The 19,160-nt window shown below is 32.8% G+C and overlaps 2 protein-coding genes and 1 pseudogene across 2 annotated transcripts; all 3 read right to left on the reverse strand.

Moving 5' to 3' along the window:
- Positions 1-1,439: 1,439 nt before the first annotated feature.
- LOC120187109 lies at positions 1,440-3,224 on the reverse strand. Its single transcript, XM_039190903.1, has 3 exons — positions 2,426-3,224; positions 1,866-1,998; positions 1,440-1,792 (listed from the first exon to the last, which is right to left on the reverse strand). The coding sequence occupies exons 1-3, from the start codon at positions 3,197-3,199 to the stop codon at positions 1,440-1,442; spliced, it is 1,260 nt and encodes a 419-aa protein (XP_039046834.1). The 5' UTR covers positions 3,200-3,224.
- A 6,239-nt stretch (positions 3,225-9,463) lies between these two features.
- LOC120187005 (dehydration-responsive element-binding protein 1B-like) lies at positions 9,464-10,307 on the reverse strand. Its single transcript, XM_039190803.1, has 2 exons — positions 9,558-10,307; positions 9,464-9,518 (listed from the first exon to the last, which is right to left on the reverse strand). Exon 1 carries the CDS (start codon positions 10,290-10,292, stop codon positions 9,561-9,563), a length of 732 nt encoding a protein of 243 aa, XP_039046734.1. The 5' UTR covers positions 10,293-10,307; the 3' UTR covers positions 9,464-9,518; positions 9,558-9,560.
- A 5,223-nt stretch (positions 10,308-15,530) lies between these two features.
- LOC120187006 lies at positions 15,531-16,592 on the reverse strand (annotated as a pseudogene).
- Positions 16,593-19,160: the final 2,568 nt, after the last annotated feature.

Genomic DNA, 19,160 nt, shown 5'->3' on the forward strand with positions numbered 1-19,160 from the left:
TTTTAACTTGCTTGCGTATAGGCCTTGTTGCTCCAATAGAAAAAGGACAATCTTCTCAATCTGAAATTTTAGTTGCAACAAAGCAAGAAAAGGATCAGATTCAGCCTTGGGAAAGAAATTTTTCATAAAGCACATGCGGTGTATGGAAACTAACATTACTATTGTGATTGGTTGCAAAATTTCTCTTTAGATTAAAATATATACAAAGGCATTCTAATTCCACGGGGTCATGACATATAACATTTCTCACGTGGAGCTTTTTAAATAATTCTTTACCAGCTAAAAGAGGCTTAAAATGTGATACAACAAGCAGACAGAACAAGACAGACAAAATTAATTAGTAAATTCATTTTTGAAGTCCGAGTAAGTTTCTCCTCTATATGATATATATATATATATATATGTATGTTGCATATGATTATTGAAGACTGTTTGAGTTATAATTAATTAGTACCATAATATAATAAATATTTATAATTAAATTTAAACATAAACTCAATCAATTCTGACTTGAATTTTTTTAAATAAAATAAGATTCATCAACAAGACTAAATTAAAAAAAAAATAAGTCAACTTAACTCGATTGAATGTTGAGCGTAACTCTCTGCCAGTTAGCTCTAACAGTTGGACTATCGTGTACCAAGTCTGTTAGACATGTTTGGGCTATAAAGAAAACTGTTGGTGGTACAGGCCCAAGCAGAAAATTTTCAGATGGCCTACGTCTCTTTAGTTTTACTTCTCTAAATTCTCAGTTACTCTTTTGTTCTAATCCCTAAGAAAGGAAATCGGATGCAAGTCACGTGGTAGAGATTTGCAAGAAAATCATGGGTATAATTATGATTTTAGTCCATTAATTATGTTGAATTTGAGATCTAATCCATTAACTTTTTGTTTGATAAAAACTAAATTTAATCATAATCTTAACTAGAGATGAGGGGAATAAGGGACTATAAAAAAGAAGATAAATGCTTTTGGTGAATCTGAAACTCTTAATCTAAAGGAATATGAGAAAACAAAGATGATCAATTTGATCAACCAATCGAGTATATTTGCTCATCTATTTACTTATTTCAGTAGTTAAAAAAATTATTATTATTCTTGGAGTTCACGGCTTCGAGCACCAACGGTTGCGGCAGAATGATTGCGTTCATTATCAAATGATTGAGTGTATTTAGAACATATAATATTATTATTTAAAACAAATGCTTGAAAATATTGATATCTAATTAATATAGAATAATATTATTTCTTTTCAATTTAAATATAATTAATTTGATTTTTATGTGATTATAACTATATATAATCAAAGAACTCATGCATTACTTAAATGCCAAATAAGAAAATTATTAATTTGGACATAACAATGATATTATAAAAATATTAAAAAAGAATAAGATACAACAATTATATTTTAATGTAAAATATAAAAAAGAGTGAAACTAATGTGAAATGAGATCAATTAACAAGTCATCCAGCAGCGAAGCGAAAAGCTCAAGTTGTAGCGCTGATCCAACCTCTTCCTTTTCTACATTAAACTTAATCCACTCCCCCATCTCTTTAACATGAACTTGTTTCCATTCTTTCTTCAATATGTTGACCCCATACTCTTCCACCAGTAATCTCTCCCTTACGAACAAATCTGGGATTTTGACTTTCGATAGCTCAACTGATATCTGAAGGTTTGGTTCATCTTCAAGCTCTGCCGATGAGATTCGTTTCTCCAATTCCAGTGGCTCCAGCTGAGCCAGCCTCTCGAACCTTATGATCTTTTGCATGAGTCTTTGTTTGGTTCCTGTTGGTCAAACCACATACGTTAATGGCGGTTGTTATAGTAATGGAGATTGGTATGTAGGAAAGAGAGAGACCTTCCACTCGGGCCAACTGATCTTCGAAAACAGACCCATCGTCTTCTTCTTCTCCATCGAAAGGGCAATCTAGAACCGACACTGGACTCAACTGTTGCTTTGTTTCGTCGTTTGCCCGATTCTGTTCCAATTCCTTCAATTGTCATTTTTTATTTTCCAAACAAGATTAATCATTACAGTGTCATGAATTATCTTTTCTAACCTAATTCCCAAGCCACTCACCTAAAAGCACCAACAACTAACATTTTTAATCAAAATAATTCTTATTCTTAGCCACCCAATATATATAAGTTTCAAAAAGGATAATTAAACTTGAACAAAATAGTATGTTTTTAATAATTCATATCAAATTAATTAAATGAAGACCTAAAGTGTACAGATTAAACCTAACGCTCGATAAACTTCATAATACCCTCACCAAATTTGTTAGTAATTTATTCATACCAAATAAAAGAATAAATAAATAAGGATAATAAGGCGACAACCAATCAGAAAACGCAATCAACAGACAATCAGACAAAAAAAAATTAATAGCGGGAAACAAATATTGAATGAATCACCTTGATGGAATCCTCACCACCTGTTACGCCTACCATTTTGCTGACAATGTTCTTCTCCCGTAAATTTATTTTACTCGAAACAGCGTCGCCACCACCCAAGCTCTCGGAGTTACTGCTCGGAGACCGTAAAACCTTCGCTGTAAATTCACTATCTGCCCATCTGTTACTGCTTCTGCTCGTAGCAACAACAGTACTGGAGGAGGTGTCGGTGGTGGTATAACTGGTCATATTAATATGAACAGACGGTTGGTTTTTCTCTTCAAGAAATTCACGAAACAATTTCCAGCGTTTGATCTCACCACGTCCATGATTATATTCCTTGTCAGCTTTTCTCCATAATCTTCTTTTGAAGAGCTTCCTTGCAAAGCTCCTGGGTAAATCCCCTTTTCCTTTCCTCCAACTACTGCTTTGCACCGACGACGAAGATGACTTGGTGGATGGAAAAGGCAGTAGCTTGACGGCGTTAAGTACAGCCTCCGATGCTCTTTGCAGAGTGGAAATGGTGGTGGAAGTGGAAACTGCTGGCCTCGATCGACTTCTTTTTAAAAACCGTCTAGTAGAAGTTGAGTAATTGTGATTAGATCTCTTCGAGTCGGTCTCGAGAAGAAACCGAACGGTGGTGCAACACTGGCGGCGTGGAAACGATTTGAAACCACTAGAAGAGCAAGAACTCAGATCGTCTCTGAGGTAATCTTTGAGCATCAATGACTTTCTCTCGATTGAAAGTGTTTTCCTATCCTGTATGTGACCAGTGGGAATATTGATCAAAGCCATTTTTTTTCATCAAGAAGCTCAGAAAACAAAACTGGGTCAAATGGATTCAGTGCTTTAATGAAAGAAGTGTGTGCAGACTGTGGAGTTAGTTGTTACAGCTGGAAGCTGTGATGAATATGGAAACCTGAAGGATATAAGAATGCATTTAAAATAAGTCTCTGAGTCATCAGTAGATAAAGGCTTTAGCAGAAAGAGTAGCAGCTTTTTGCACAATGAAGAAACACATAAGAGAAAATAAAACAGAGATTTATAGGGTAAAGAAAGTGTTAAGGTAGTGGTGAAGATTTCTAAGAGTTAGAGAAGCTTGGATGCCTCTTCTTCTTCTTATTGTTGATATTTGGGTTTTTGAATCTTAGCTCTGAATATTTTAGTGGGTGAATTGAATACATGTAAATGTTTTGAATAAAATACATTATAGGTCACTAATTTATGCTCAAATGGTCATTTTGATTATTAAACTTTCAAAACTTATAAAAAGAATTATTGAATTTATCGAAATGCTACAAAATGATCAATCAATGTTATAAAAGTTTGATAAGTGTAATGATCTCTTTGTAGCTTTTGAAAGTTTTGTAGCTAAATCTATAATTTGAGCATAGTTCAGTGATCTCTAGTGTATTTTACCCAACCTTTTTATTTATAATTAGTAGGCGGTAAATGATGGGGATAGATAGAGCATAGAGGGAAGAGTTGGTGTGAGAGAGCAGTAGTTGACCTTTGACAAATCTGAAAATCTTCCATGCATGCAGGGGAGAGTGGAGCATCAAGGGAGAATCAGTAAGCATGCAATTCGATTCTCTTTCTCTTTCTTTAACTACAAATTAGTTGGTGTCAAGTTGAGTTTGAAAAAATATATGAAAATTTTGGGGAAAAAATATAATAAGTTAAATAATAACATCTACTCATATGTAGAGGTAAGAATAACCCTCTACCATTATCAAAATAATAATAATAGTAATGATACTCTACAAGAACATAAAATAATTCAATAACAAAGGCATTAATGCTAATCTAGAACCCATTATGTTGCAATAAGTCTATTAATTGGTTTGATTAGCAGAAGAGGTAGGTATGGTTGGTGTAATTATTTGTCTGGGGCGCATGCCAGAATGGGTTCCCTCTCCCCTAGACTAGCTGGGGAAATCAATTAAATCCATGCCCTGATCCAAGCTTTATCAGTGTTCGAACAGTGAGTGATGAATCCCAACTTGCAAACTAAAGAGGAAACAATTTAAAAGTAGGCAAGGATACAGATTTTGAAGTCACCCAAAAAGAAAGCTGACAGAAATGTAGAACAAAATAAAGGGTTTAATTCAACCAAGAATGTGCTGATTGCACGATGAATGCGGTGTCATTGGGTCTCGGACCACACCCTCATCCGACCCTTGCACCGGCTACCAACATATGAGTCACCCCCCCCCCTGCTAACTGCAAAAAGGACCAGACTCCAAAAATACAACTTCTTCCCTTTTATTTAACTCTGGGCATTAACTCAAATTAAAGCATGTGCAACTGTTACTGGACTTTCTGCCGATGAGTATTGAGTACAGCCTTTCATTTCTCATTTCCACCCCACATGAAAACATATATATTAAAAAAATTAATGCACGTTTATGAATATCGGTGTTGGATGTGGAGGATAGACCGGCGACAAATAAAGAGGGTTCAACGTCTGACCACCCTTCATTTCATATTTCATGTGTGATTCTATTTTGATTATGTTAAGAGAATAAGAATTATTAGCCAACTAATTAATGGTTATCATCTTTATTGACATAACAAACCTACGTAACATCACATGTTAATATGATTGTGTCGTATATGGATAGAGGTGTTGATGTGACATTTAATTATTTAATAACAAAGATTAATATTATTTTAAAAAAATCTATTAATGATTTAATAAAATATATTTTAAGATGAATTTATACCCTAACAACCAAACACCATAGTTTTATGTTTTTCTACTAATCTATGTTGATTACAATATAATATTTGTTCATAATTTTCTTAATCTATTGATAACGCACACACCCTACAGACGCAATTGCTCGAACCTAGAACCTCTAAAAAGAACAATATTTTTTTAACTACAAAGACCATTCGATGAATTCTCATAACTTTATATTTTGATCGAATGAATCAATCAAAATCATATAACATTTAAAATGTATAATAAAAATTTTACATTTAATAATCCTATCCTCTGAATAAATCTTACATAACATCATCCCTAAAAGTCTTCAAAAACACAAAAATTTACCACTTAAAAAGTTAAAGCAATGGAAGTGAATGCATAAAATAAAAGTATGATCGTCAGTTTTATAATGAATTGGGCCTGTTGAGACACTGTTATATGAAAGGACAATGTCAATTGGGCCTCATCTTTGTCACTCGTGGACCTGAGGGGTTTGTATGTACAAAACGCAGACACGTGGCTTGCCCTGCATTTGCTCGGTGCACACTTCCTTGATATAGCAGCCGACAGGATAATTAACGTGCGGATAGATACCTTGCAGCCCTTCACTATATCATTAATGCCAGTCTTCGTCACCATGAAAAGTAACGTCAAAAATTGATGTCGATGGCTTATCGTTGTATGAAACCTAGAGAGTTTCAGTTGCATGAAATCTAGGTATAACCAACTGCAAGAGCTACTTAAAGTACGCGTTAACGTAGTGTTATTGTTCATTGCAGGAAGCGACATGCTACTAACGGGTTATTTGTAGCGTTGAGGCAGAGTTAAGATTGTGTCCAAAACAAAGTCCAATCTTTGTGAATCAATCATTTCCTTCGGTCAAACTCTATCGATGACTACCACTCAGTGTTTTGAAAACTGGATCAGACTGGTCGGTTCAATCGGAAACCGCTGCCTGGTCCAATTTATTCTACACCAGTTAAACCGCTACTAGTGAACCGAAAGGAACCGCTGAACCGGCTGTGAACCGTTCGAACTGGATCGGACCGTGAACCGGTTGAAAACCGATAGAACCAGCTCTAAAAAAATTAAATCAAACGACGTCGTTTGTTAAACGAGCTGAGTCGAATTCAAGTATTGTTGAATTCGACTCAAACTCGAAAACTTTAAAGTAAGCTCAACTCAACTCAAAAACTCACGAGCTAAAAATTATCAAGTTCAACTCGAACTCGAAATATAATATTGAAACTTGAACTCAAAAAGGCTCGATGATTTTGAATGTCAAATTACCTCTATTATTTATATAAGTCAGTTAGGATGCTCTTCTATGTTTTTTAATCATGTGGGATTGTTTTGTTTTCATATTTTTACTCTTTAGACTTTTGTGATGTTCTTCTATGTTTCTTAGCCATGTGGGATTTTTTTTTAAATTAAACCAAAGGATATCGTTTGTTATGATTTTTTTAGCCCCAAATTTATTTTTTGATTATAGTTATATAATTATATTTATTATTTAATATGTTTTACCTTAAATATTATGTTGTAGTTGATTTGAATTATTTTGTTTCACTTGATTTTATAGTTTTTAATATATATATGTTATGACTTGTTTTGAATATGACTTGTTATATAAAAAACTGTTTTTTATTAAATGTTTTTCATATTTTTATTTAATTTTTTAAATAATTAATTAATTATGACATTGTCCGATTCTTCCGACCGATCTTATCGGTTCAATCGATTAAATCAGTAAATCAGTAGCACGTCCAGGTTCACTGATCGATCCGATTTTGAAAACCATGACTACCTCTAAAGGAAAAATACTTTCTACCGAGCCGCCAGTTTCGATGGCTATAGTCATCATTCGGGAAACCCTGAAATCAACTTTTCAAATTCCTTCGTTGGTAAGAAAAAAAATTCTTTTTAAAAAAATCACCCTGACTTTGCGATACCGATTTCTTTTCTTTAATTAATATAGAGGATTTTAATACGTAATATATGTTTTAAATATTTTTAATCATTTAATAATAAATGTTCAAATAACCTCAAGTGATTGATGCTTAAACCTAAGGTCTATAGAAATAGCAATCATCCTTTTTTTAATTATTGAGGTTGTTTGGTTTATGCAAATATCTATTTCTTAAATAATAATAACTATTATTATAATTATAGTTTTACATTTTCATAAATCAAAGCTTCAACTTATATTAATCAAGTTTGTAATATCTACCACTTAATCAATATAGAATCGAGATTTAGAGTCAGTTGCTTTAGAAAATATAGGTTATCTTAATTTTTACTTTTCTTACAAAATAGAAAATGTTGAAAAAAAATGTTTGGATGTAAAATTAGAAAATGTTTTGTGGAAAATGAAAACAGAATAAGTGAAAAATATAAAAACATAAAAAAAATGATTTCAGTATTTTCATTAAAATAGTTTTGAAATTTTGAAAAATAGAAAACACAATATCTAGATTTTTAACTTAACTTACATATATTCAAATCCTTCTAAAAGTATTTTTTTACTTAATGGTACCAGAAATCCTCAAACTTTTATAAAAAAATGTGGTCACAATTTTTTTATACTCAACATGGTCCTTAAACTGAATGTTTTTAATAATTTTATTTTGTAATATTTTTTATATTTAATGTATTGAATATCTTAATAATTATTTATATTTTATATTTTAATAATTTCTTATTTTTAAAATTAAATAAGTTCTCAAACTTTTTTTTAAAATCAATTAGACCCTTCCACTTAGCCAAAAATATTAATTAAGTTAATCTATCACATCATCGTTCATCATGTATTGTCACAACAACATCATAAATTATTATATAAATATTATAGATTACCATATAAGGTTTATGAATTGTTGTGTAAACGTCATGATGACCAACGTTTGATTTTGTTGGATCACGCAAAGATCCAATGATTCCTGGAGGCTGTGAGAACATGATAGAACCCTAATTGTTGCTGGGTTGTCACACGGGCTTGAGGGTTTGTAATTCGGGCCCTTCATGCTGCTTTGGGCCATGTAAATATTTTTTATTTAATAATAGTAGTAGTAGTTAATAATAATAGTATTTTTTTATTAAAAATGGTGATTATAGTAACAAATCAAGATTTATGACTGATTTTTTTTTTATGTTTTTACCCTTCTAATCAGCCTATAAATAGAGAGGTTTTCTCTCATTTTCATCATCCACAAATCAAATACCTTCTTATTTTTTTTTTTACAAATTCTTTCAAAAGCTTTCTTCATTTTTTAGATGAGAAGAGCAATTCCGCCATTGTCCACTCTGAAATTCGGGTGTATTAATTTTCATAGAGTCGTGCTAACTTCGGCGGACGATTGCCTATAGCAACGATTACACACAGCGAGGCAAAACTCGTTTCTAAGGTAGTGGTTTATATCATGACACAATTATAAGATTTATTGTTACTTTATTTTATATATTTTAAGTCAGTGCTAATGATTTCATTATACAATTTCTATTTCAAAAAAATACGACTACAAATTTTGATAAATGATTACCCATCGATTAACCGTTAATAAATTAAAATTAATTATTTATATTATTTTAGAGAAAATATAAATAGAAATAAAATCAAATTGTTTCTCCCCAATTTTTAATTGTCATGTTTATATTATATTGAATCACATTAAATCAAACATAAATAAAAGATATTTGATTTTAAACTACAAAATATAAATATACATGTAAGATTTAAAATTACAAAAGAAAAACTAATATATCTCATAATATATATATAATCATACATCTACAAATAAATCAAATGTTTACACGTATATATGTCTTAATCATCATAAATTTTATAAAATTTTAAAATTTTCATGTTAATTGTAGGTTAACTTGTAACCTGATCGTCAATAGCAGTTAACCTATATTAATTAATCAATTATTTAAACTAAACTATATGATTAGCCCATTACCAACACACCTACTCTTCACCCTTCAAATTGAAAAAAATACTTCATCGTGTATAAATAAAAAATGAATCTAACAATTTGAGCTTGAGACAAGAAATTTAATTTTTTTTTATATAAATGTACGAAAAATTTAGACATCGTTAAAGACATAATAACCAAATAATTGAAATGAATAGAATTGTTTTTCCAATTGAGTGGTAAAAAAGGTATTTACCCTCAAAAACTACTTTATTTACGTTGAAAGACTTTCTTTGAATTAATAAAAGCCGGAAGTGATTAGTGATGGGATACCATTTACGCGCTTCATATTTCAAATCAAATAAATCTATCATTAAGCAAAAAGTGGGGCCAGGAGATTGGTTCAGTGTGGTCTTACATTCCCCTGACTCCTTCAAATTCAACGTCAATACCATATCTAAAACCTTAAGAACACAATATATTACAGAGACACTTGCACTACTTTGTACATTTAGTCCCAAAAAGGTTATCAGATTGAGTAACTCCATAAAGACACGTCGAAATCACTGTCGGCTTCATCGTGATTCCTCGGCGGAGAAAGTAGAAGCCCTTCGGCCATGCTGTCGAGCAGCTTCGGCATGTAGAACATTTCTTCCTCATCCACGAACTGAACTTTCTCCGCCGAAAACTCACTCTCAGCTGCCCATTTCTTCTTGTTAACGTCGCTGCTGGAAACTTCACTATCGGAAGCCTTGAGACTTCCCTGCCTGGTGTAGCTACCCGAGAGTTCTTGGAATTCTTGAGGCCTGAATGCCTCGGCCGCCTCAGCTGCTGCTCTCCGGATATCGGCGGCATCGTTTGAAGCCGGAACAGGTAACCTCCAAACAGAGTCGGCGAAATTCAGGCAGGCGGACTTGCCTCTGAAAGCTAATGCAGCTACATCATGTGCCCGAGCAGCCATTTCTAGGGTGGGATAAGTTCCGAGCCAAATGCGAGTCTTTTTATTAGGCTCCCGCAATTCACATACCCACTTATCATTGTTCCTTCTCCGAACACCTCTGAAAACCGGGTGGCGCGTCTCCTTGAAAACTCTCCTCCCTGCACGTTTCTTAGGCCTGTTGGTTGCCAGTAAAAGAACTTCCTCATCGGAGTGAACAGCCCGGCTCCCAATGCCCGTTTCAGACGATGAAGATGGCTCCACCCTTTCAGCTCGCATGGAATAAGACGTGAAGGTTTCAGAGGGTTGACTTGAAACATCCATGGGTAATAAAAGTTCTGGGTTTTTTGCGCTGGTCGAGTTTTTTAAGGTCAACTGTTTGGGGTTATAGAATCTGGGTTCAGTTTGGATTTGGTGGTTGAATCTTCTCTCTATAAAAGTTGTGGATTTTGGATTTGGATTTTTTGAATCGGAGAAGAGAGTGAGAGGAAGATATATATAGTTTTTGCGAGGGAAGTGCGTGGGGCAGTGAGTGCGATTTCGACACGAACACGCATATGACAGAGTGCCAGCTATGAAGTTCCAAAGGTCCCACATTGCAGCCGAGAAACAAAGGTCTAATCTCCAATACCAGCTCCAGGTGTTCCATTTTGTTTCCTTTTTACAGCTAAGACAGTTCATACTCAGTGCTAAAATAAGGTGTTTAGCACGTGGGATTTGCACCATTCACTCGTTTATCTTTTGCTTGGTGTGGGATTTGGAGACAGTGAGTGAGAGCCGGACATGTAATTATTAACTAGGCCAAATTAAATTTTAGTTGTTGGATTTTGTTTATTTTATTGTAAATTCATAATTCCATGCTGACATGATTATTAAAATATTATTTTCCTTTTTGTTTTTTAAATTTTAATATTATAAAAATCAGTCTTAACTTAATATTAGTGAAAAATATAATTTAGTTTAGTCGTTTATAATTCATTGTTATAAATATTTGTAAAATTCAAAAAATAAAATTATTTATCTAGACAAAAATAATAGATGCTCTCATGATTTATATGAAATTTTAAAATATATTTTGATAGTGCACATATATTGTTGAAACTATATTTAACTCCATGAACCTACAAATTATAAATACCTCGTACATATATTTATATGTAAGGATGATGGACATGGATGATAAAATCAAATTCGTGTTGATTTGAAATACGTGAATGATAAAATCAAGTTAAGTCAGAGTTTATTTTAGAGTGAAAAATATAACACGAAATAATATTATATTATTTTCTTTACATTTAAGGGCAATTACTTTAATATCATTTTATTTTATTTTTTTCAATTACTTCTTTATTTTTATTGAATAAAAATAGGAACAATTACAATAATTTTTTTTAATAAAATCATTTATTTATTTTAGATCAAGATAGGTTGAGGATAGATTTTAACTCTTAAATTTGAACCGAGTGGGAATTATCAATTATCGAGCTAAAAATAAAAATTTAAAAACTTTTAAATCAAATTTAAATTGATAAAAAATTGACTTTATTCGATCGATGTGGATCATTTATATAATAAGACCAAATCTAATTAGGAAAATGGCTTTGTAAATGCAGCCTTAAAATCTTTATGCTTCATATAATTAGACACAATTTTATACTTCAACGTTAGCTTGGTGATGCAAAAATGAAAAATTATATATATATATATATATATATATATTCTTTTTATGTTTGAATAATAATGTATAAACTTTTATTCCTTTATTTTCCACGTTGATCACGTGACGTTAAAGAGGAATAGCGGCCTACCTTAGCTTATAACCTCATTATTAAATTATTTTGAATTAAATTAATAATTTATTAAATTATTTTAAATTAAAATAAAATTAATAAAATATATAAATTGTATCATTAAAACTATTATTATATCACATTCTCATATAATTCAAAGTTAATAAACTATAAGTAACCTAAATACAAAATAAACAATATTGGATTCAATTTTAACAAATAATTGAATAATTAAAAAGAAGTATCAAATTAAATGGAACAAGTATATCTGGTTGGTTGATAAAATTGTTCATGTATATTCATTCATTTTTTTCCTTTTTCAATAATATTATGATTAAATTTAAAAGAAATTAAAACAAATGAGGTATTAAATAGTTAATTTGTGGAAAGAAAAAAAAAACAATCCAGTCGGCTCCATTGTGGATGGACGTGAGTGGTGTTGGGTTCAGCGGTGGAAGGGCGTGAGTTGATGATAGTTATTGTGGATCCATAAACCACTAGGGTGAAACGATGGGAGCAAAAATGTAACCCACACCACACACGGCTCTGTTTTGTGTCAAGTAATTGCAAGCAGTCCAGTCCCATTAGTCCAAATCAATGGACACACCCAAGCTGATTAGCCAACTAAGTCATCCATACCTGTGCGAGTGCGACACAACCTTAAGCACCTACCATTACAAAAAAGACGTGATGGAATGAACGAGGACACTCGATGACGTCAATCACGTGACCTAATAAATGACGTTCATGTTTTGGGAATGATAATGTGAGCCCCAATCAATGCTATGGCCCATGAAGAGGTTGCAGTCCATTCTAGAAAGTCCAAAGTCGCTGATGGACTGCATTTCACTGTTCCAACCTGTCTTTCTGATTCCCAAGTATTGGAACTGGGCTCAACTACTCCACTCCATATTCTCATTCTCTGTTTGCTATTTACTATTTAGTCCCGTCTTTTAATTATTTTGTACTTCAATTTTATTTTAATTCAATTTAAAAACTAATGATATGATTTGTTTAATGAATGAAATAAATTAAAAAGAAAAAAAATGAGGATCTCTTATTGATGCAAATATCATTAGAATTAAAAGCAGACATTCATATCGAAGGAGAACTTGTAATTTTAGATTTTTTTTCTCTCCTAGTGTAATTAACTTAATGAATATATAATAGATAGTATTAGTTATTGTAAGATGAAATCTTTTAATATAATAGGCTTTATAATTTTTTTTTATAGCTAAATTTTCTCATAAACTTATGATTTTAGAAAAAAGTTACGTAAATTTTGATATTTTTATTTATGGTCTTGTACATTTTTATTCATCCTTTATCATTCGAACAACAGATAATAGATAAGTTAAGAGCTTTACATTAATAAATCACAAACCATCTATAGTGGACAACTTTGCTGTCTGGGATGGATTGAGCGGACGGTTGTCCCATTTAAAAATTGAAAATTATCATATATTTAAATTTTTTTCTATGTATATTTTTATTGAAAATCTGTTTTTACCTTTTAAAATTTTATGAATTCATCAATTCCTAAAATTTTAGAAATTCGTACTTAACCTAACTAAAGGACTGTTTGTTTACTTTAGAATGATTAAACGCTGAATGATTCAAATGCTGAATGATTCAGAGGCTCTATATGAATTAGCTCTGAATGTGACATGCTTTTTGATAATGGCTCTGAATCATTCAGAATGTACTTCTGTGCTGAATCATTCAACACTGTTTTACTGAATCAGTCGGCACTGAATCATTCAGATGTGCGAAATAAACGCGCTAAATGCTGAACGATTCAACATTCAGCGCTGAATGATTCTTTTAAGAAGCAAACAAACATCCCCTAAGTGTTCCAACCTTAACCCTTACAATCACTAAACAAATTCATGATGCAAATTACTTCATCATGTGTTGGATATAGATATACATGAACCATATTTGAATATATTATCCTTGTCCCGGACAACACAGTTTACTGTAACAATCAATAGACTAAAGCCAAGGATCGACTTCCAAAACAATGATCACTGATGGCTAACGCCACAGAAATTAACAAAACCAAAAGGACATAATGATGGAGGATCATCTGTGAGACAGCTTTTCTGGGCCACTAAACGTGAGTTTTAGTTCATCCTCTTGCATTTCAGGGGGGACCGTCAGGAGAGAGGCATTTCTTTTTAACGTAAAACAGTAAAAAGATTGGTTTTCTTTACATAAAGAAGAATAAAAACACCAAGTTAAAAGCTACTGAAAGAAATATATTTTGTCAGCCACATTGGATCCTTGTTCCCCCTTCATAGATACATGTGTTATTGAGTGCAAAAAAAACATATCTATGTTAAATCCACCTTTTGCACACTGTAATTGATTCCTCCATGATATTTTAAATAATTTGCAACTATGCTGTCGACTGTCGTTTTCAATTTTTTTAACTTATCTTATTTTACATTTTGAATCATATTATCGCTGGACTTTATATAATAATAAGAAGTGAGACGTGGAATTGAAATCAAACACACACACATAATTTTCTTATTGTTTGGTAGTGAAGTTACCTTTTCCATCTTTAAACTTGCTTAAAACGGAATATATATATATATAGCTTTTGTTGATAAAGTGCAAACTATTTCTTAATGAGGAATAATTTATTTTAAAATAATAGGTACAGAAAGAAGTCAAGATTTGCAGCTTGTGTACAAATTAAAGGGTTTTGAAGCATCTTTGTTTCCACTGAAGTACGTGACTAAAGGGGATAATGCATGAAGAATGTAGAGAAATATACATACATACAAAATTTTGTATATTGTTCGACAGAGAAATAGAGATAGAGAGAAAGACACGTTAACAAGGGGACAGAGAGTGAAGGGAGAGGAAAAAGCAAACAAAGGTGGCTATGTCGGCCATTTATGGTCAAACTCTTTCCCTTCATTCAACATGGAAAGTGCCAGAAAAAAAAGAAAACAAAATGAAACGAAAAGATACATTTCGGCTTCAGGATATCATTTCCTTTGATTTTATGATTCCATTTAAAGATTACCAACAGTTATCCGCTCTTTAAGTCTTTTCTATATTGAAAGCTGGTAAAAAAATATTAGCAAGAGACGGGTAATGTTAGGTTAACGCAGAGCCCTTCGGATATATGGTTTGATGAGAGATCAGTATACTAGAAGAATGCGACAGTTGGAACTGCAAATCATGTGACAGAAATATCTATTATCATAACGATATCAAAAACATCATGTCTGTATATATTTTAATTGATATTTACGAAGTTGAAGATTTTGACTCGTAATTTATTTAATTAATTGCAAAAGGTCAGAGAATTTATGCATCATACCTAGTGGCTGACATGATTAAAGAAGTATCATCTGGTTCTTGCTTAAAATGGGAGGAAAGGTTTGTTTTTGGCATTGATGTGTGGTTGGTTTGAAACCTTATAGCAGCTAGCATGCTTATAATCAAATATTTATTGAGTGTGTTGTACATTTTTGGTCAGCCGTATATATAAGTTATGCAGCATTTTGCCTTCCTATTATAGGCTACTGGTATGCACAAATTTTAAATAACGATAATATTCCTTCCTTTAACACCTTCGATGAATTGTTAGTTCTATCCATAATTGTATTCATATACTTAATTTTTTGAACGAGTGAATCTTAATTCAATTAAAACACACATTTGGAATATTATATATATATATATATATAAATATAAAGGCAGAGCCATAGAAGAACTGAGAAGAAGATGCATGTGAGAACATCTCAAAAAGGAAGAAAAACAGGGCTATAAACAAGCTAAAATTACATCATTTGATCTGCATATCACAACAACACTCGTAAGCAAAGAAAGATTGGAACCCTAATCAACGGCTTGAATCCCATAGTATTTTACGTGCAAATCACTGTATCATATTTAAAAAAAATCCATTTTGGGTTTTTTCTTCATATTTGTCTTTTTTTAACATTTATTTATTGTTTCATAGGCAGACAGGTTTAAGCTGAAAGCTGCATCAAATGCCGACATGCCTATTCCATTTTGTCAAACTCGTACTCCTCTTTCTAGCCCACATGTAGTGAAAATCAAAAGACCAGAAAAAAGGATATGTCGCAGCACTATTAGAAGAAATATGGATGATTAATAGCTCCACAAGCTTTCTCCATCAGAGTTCTCCGGCGAGTCATCCGATGGTGCTGAGCTTATCCTCGGCGGGGACACCAGCATTCCGTGCGCCATGTCCACAAGCAAATCAGGCAGGTTTAAAAGGGCATCCTCGTCCACGTATTCTTCTTTTCTCATTTCTTCGTTTTTAGCCTCATGATCATCACCTGTTCCTTTATCAATTTCAGTCCTGATTTCTTCCTTTTTAAGTGAAGCAGCAGCCTCGGCTGCTGCTTTACGTATATCCGCTGATGATATAGAAGCCGGAAGCGAATAAGAAGCAACAGAAGCCGGGAAGTTAACAACAGCTTCGCCGCCTTTTAGGGCTAGGGCAGCCACATCATAGGCAGCCGCAGCCATTTCAGGTGTAGGGTACGTACCAAGCCATATACGCGTAGTTTTTCGTGGCTCACGGATTTCAGACACCCACTTTCCACTCCGGTACCGGATTCCACGATACATAGGGTGTTTTCCGGAGGAGGATGAGGCCATAGAAATTCTGGCAGGAAGAGGAGGTAATTTATCGCATGTGGGAGGGGGTGCACGTGCTAGCAGTTGTCGTGAGTGAAGGATGTGGGACTTGGACGTTTGGGTGGTCTAAAGATGATGGTACGGGTGGCTGAGAAGGATGGCTTAGTTGAGGGACATTGGTGGGATTATTAGGGTCAGTCATCATATATAATTAACCCCAAGGATAAAGACTTAAAAAGAAAGAGAAGTCCATTGAAAGCTTTACAGTATTATATATGGTATTTGGTGGGTCTAGGCAACATTATGAACAAAAAAGGCTAAAACGTGGGTACTTCGCGTACCCGGCAGGGCCAGCCAGTTGTGTTGCAATGGCTTTTGTTTTAGGGTTTTAGTATCAAAACTAATGCATAGCTGTTTTCTACACACTGAATACTGCTCTATTATCAAACTCTTTCTAAAACTCACCCTTTTTGCAGCACAAGCACTGTACACACGCCTGAATTCCTAGATGGAATTGAGAGATCGTGATTGATTGCTAATGTAAACCAGCGAGATGTGGAAATCTGATAAACCATGCTTGACTCAACCTTAAAGACTGTAAACTGCCTAAGGTGATGCAATAGATGCATAGAAAAACAATTTGGCAAAAATGATGGTACTAGTAATTTTCATACCTACTTAGAAATGATCAACAATTGGACTAGTTCAAGGCAGAAGTTGACGGGGTTCTTGAGCCTGGAACTGCCAACCAAATTAATCAATTGAAACGACTGATTAGGTTGATTTTTTTTGTCTGCTTCTAATTGATTGATCTGTTTACCTAAGAGCATTTGGTGAAATTCAAACTGATTTTGGTTGACGTATGAGCAAAAAGTATTTGTTAATTAACAGGGTCCATTTGATCAAAAGTATTAAAATGGAAATATGCATTTAATATAACTTGATATAATAATAATTTTAATTTACAATATTTATATGTTTTTATAATTTGATTCTAATTAAAAAAATAATTCAAAAATTAAGATTTTATATTTAAAATTTTATCAATTTAATCCTTTTTACGATATTATCAAATCAAATCAAGTGAGTCTGTTGTATCATAACAACAGTTGAATAACTACATTCTGTCATAAAACAATATCAAGTTATTGTTAAACTATTATTATACAAGAAAGTGATGGTATATAACATTTATGGGAGAAGATCAAGCAATCTAGGAGAAGAATAAAGATCAAATTGACAGAATATTTAAATATGAAATATTAAATTTATCGAATTATTTTAAATTAGAATCAAATTGATAAAAACATATACTAAATTTTATGGACTAAAATTATCATTATATCCTGTCACAGCATTCTTTTGTCTAATATTTAAGAACTAACGAATAATCTGTAATTTTTTAAAAATATAATTCGTTTATTAACGAATCTATAATCGAATGATCTTGAATGTATTTTCTTTAGTTTTTATTGGTGGTGTTGTCATCAGACTGTAAGATATGGTCAAGCAGAAATGGTCTAACAGTTGCCTACATACATGATGAATTGTTGGTCCATGAATCGAGGAAAATGTTATTCTCTATCTCGTGTCTTGATTTTGTGGAAAAATAATTACATTCTAGCAAGAGTCGGACGGCAATTTATTATTATAGAGACGTTTTTTTTAATTAATCAGTTGTATCCGATCTATTGATCAACTAAATTGGTTCAGGTACTGCATAGGCGAGAGTGACTCTCCCAACCTAGTTTGTTCATTTGCAAACGCCAAAATTTGAACCTCTGACCTTATTTAAGGGACTTAATGCATCATCCCACTAGATTAACTGATTTTTGGGATATACATGCTTGTTTTTAATTTTATGCAGGAAGATTAAACTTTTACCTATCATCTTGTAGTGCATGCTTCTTGCTTAGTGTTAATATTAATTAGGGGTTAAAAAAGATGTTAATTTTCATAAGACGACAAAAAGAGTAGCAAACGAGATTATATAATTGAGGTATGAGAACCGGTGACCCAACGGGTATCAGGGACAGACACGTGCACATCACGTGAATTTCAGCAATCTCCGAGTTCTAAAATAAATAAATAGTAATATAATAACAATAATACAACCAAAGGAAGAAAAGAGGGGAAGGTTCGCTAAAAGAAATTATTTAGACACCAACTCCCTAACGGTCGTATTTCAGCGACAACACCCCAGCGGTCACAAAGGGTATTATTCACCATGGTATTTTTTTGCCTGAAATCAAAGCCCAGAAACATGAAAAGAGAAAGCAATCATGGAGACGTGAAGGGGGTAAAAGAGGTGAGTATTTACTAGTAAGGTGTATACATACAGTAGTAGTATACCATAGTAGTAGGTGTAGAAGAAAGAGATAAATCAACAACATGAACCCAGAGAAATATTAAAAGGTTTCCAAAACACCCTTTAGTTTTTTCTCTCGGGTTGTGAGCTTCGAGGGGATATGTTTCATTTGTTGGTTGATCGTTTAGTTTGATTTCAAAGCTGGGTAGTTTGGGTTCTGTTTCAGTTAGCATGTGAGTTTTTGCAAACATCAAAAGCTGAGATGGGTTTCAATGTTTTTCAGGATATCAAGTCCAGGTTTGTGTTTCTTTGCGCTTTTGCTTCCAATTTTCATGTCTTTTACACTATTCATCATACCCTTTTCGAATGAGTTTTGTTTTTAATGTTTGGGAATCCGGTGATTGTTTTGTGGTACATGTTTTAGTGTAGTTCTTAACAATCTTTTCATTCATTCTGGGCTGG

Source organism: Hibiscus syriacus, unplaced genomic scaffold (genome assembly GCF_006381635.1).
Source record: "Hibiscus syriacus cultivar Baekdansim isolate YM2019G1 unplaced genomic scaffold, ASM638163v2 tig00113722_pilon, whole genome shotgun sequence".
Classification (NCBI taxonomy): domain Eukaryota; kingdom Viridiplantae; phylum Streptophyta; class Magnoliopsida; order Malvales; family Malvaceae; genus Hibiscus; species Hibiscus syriacus.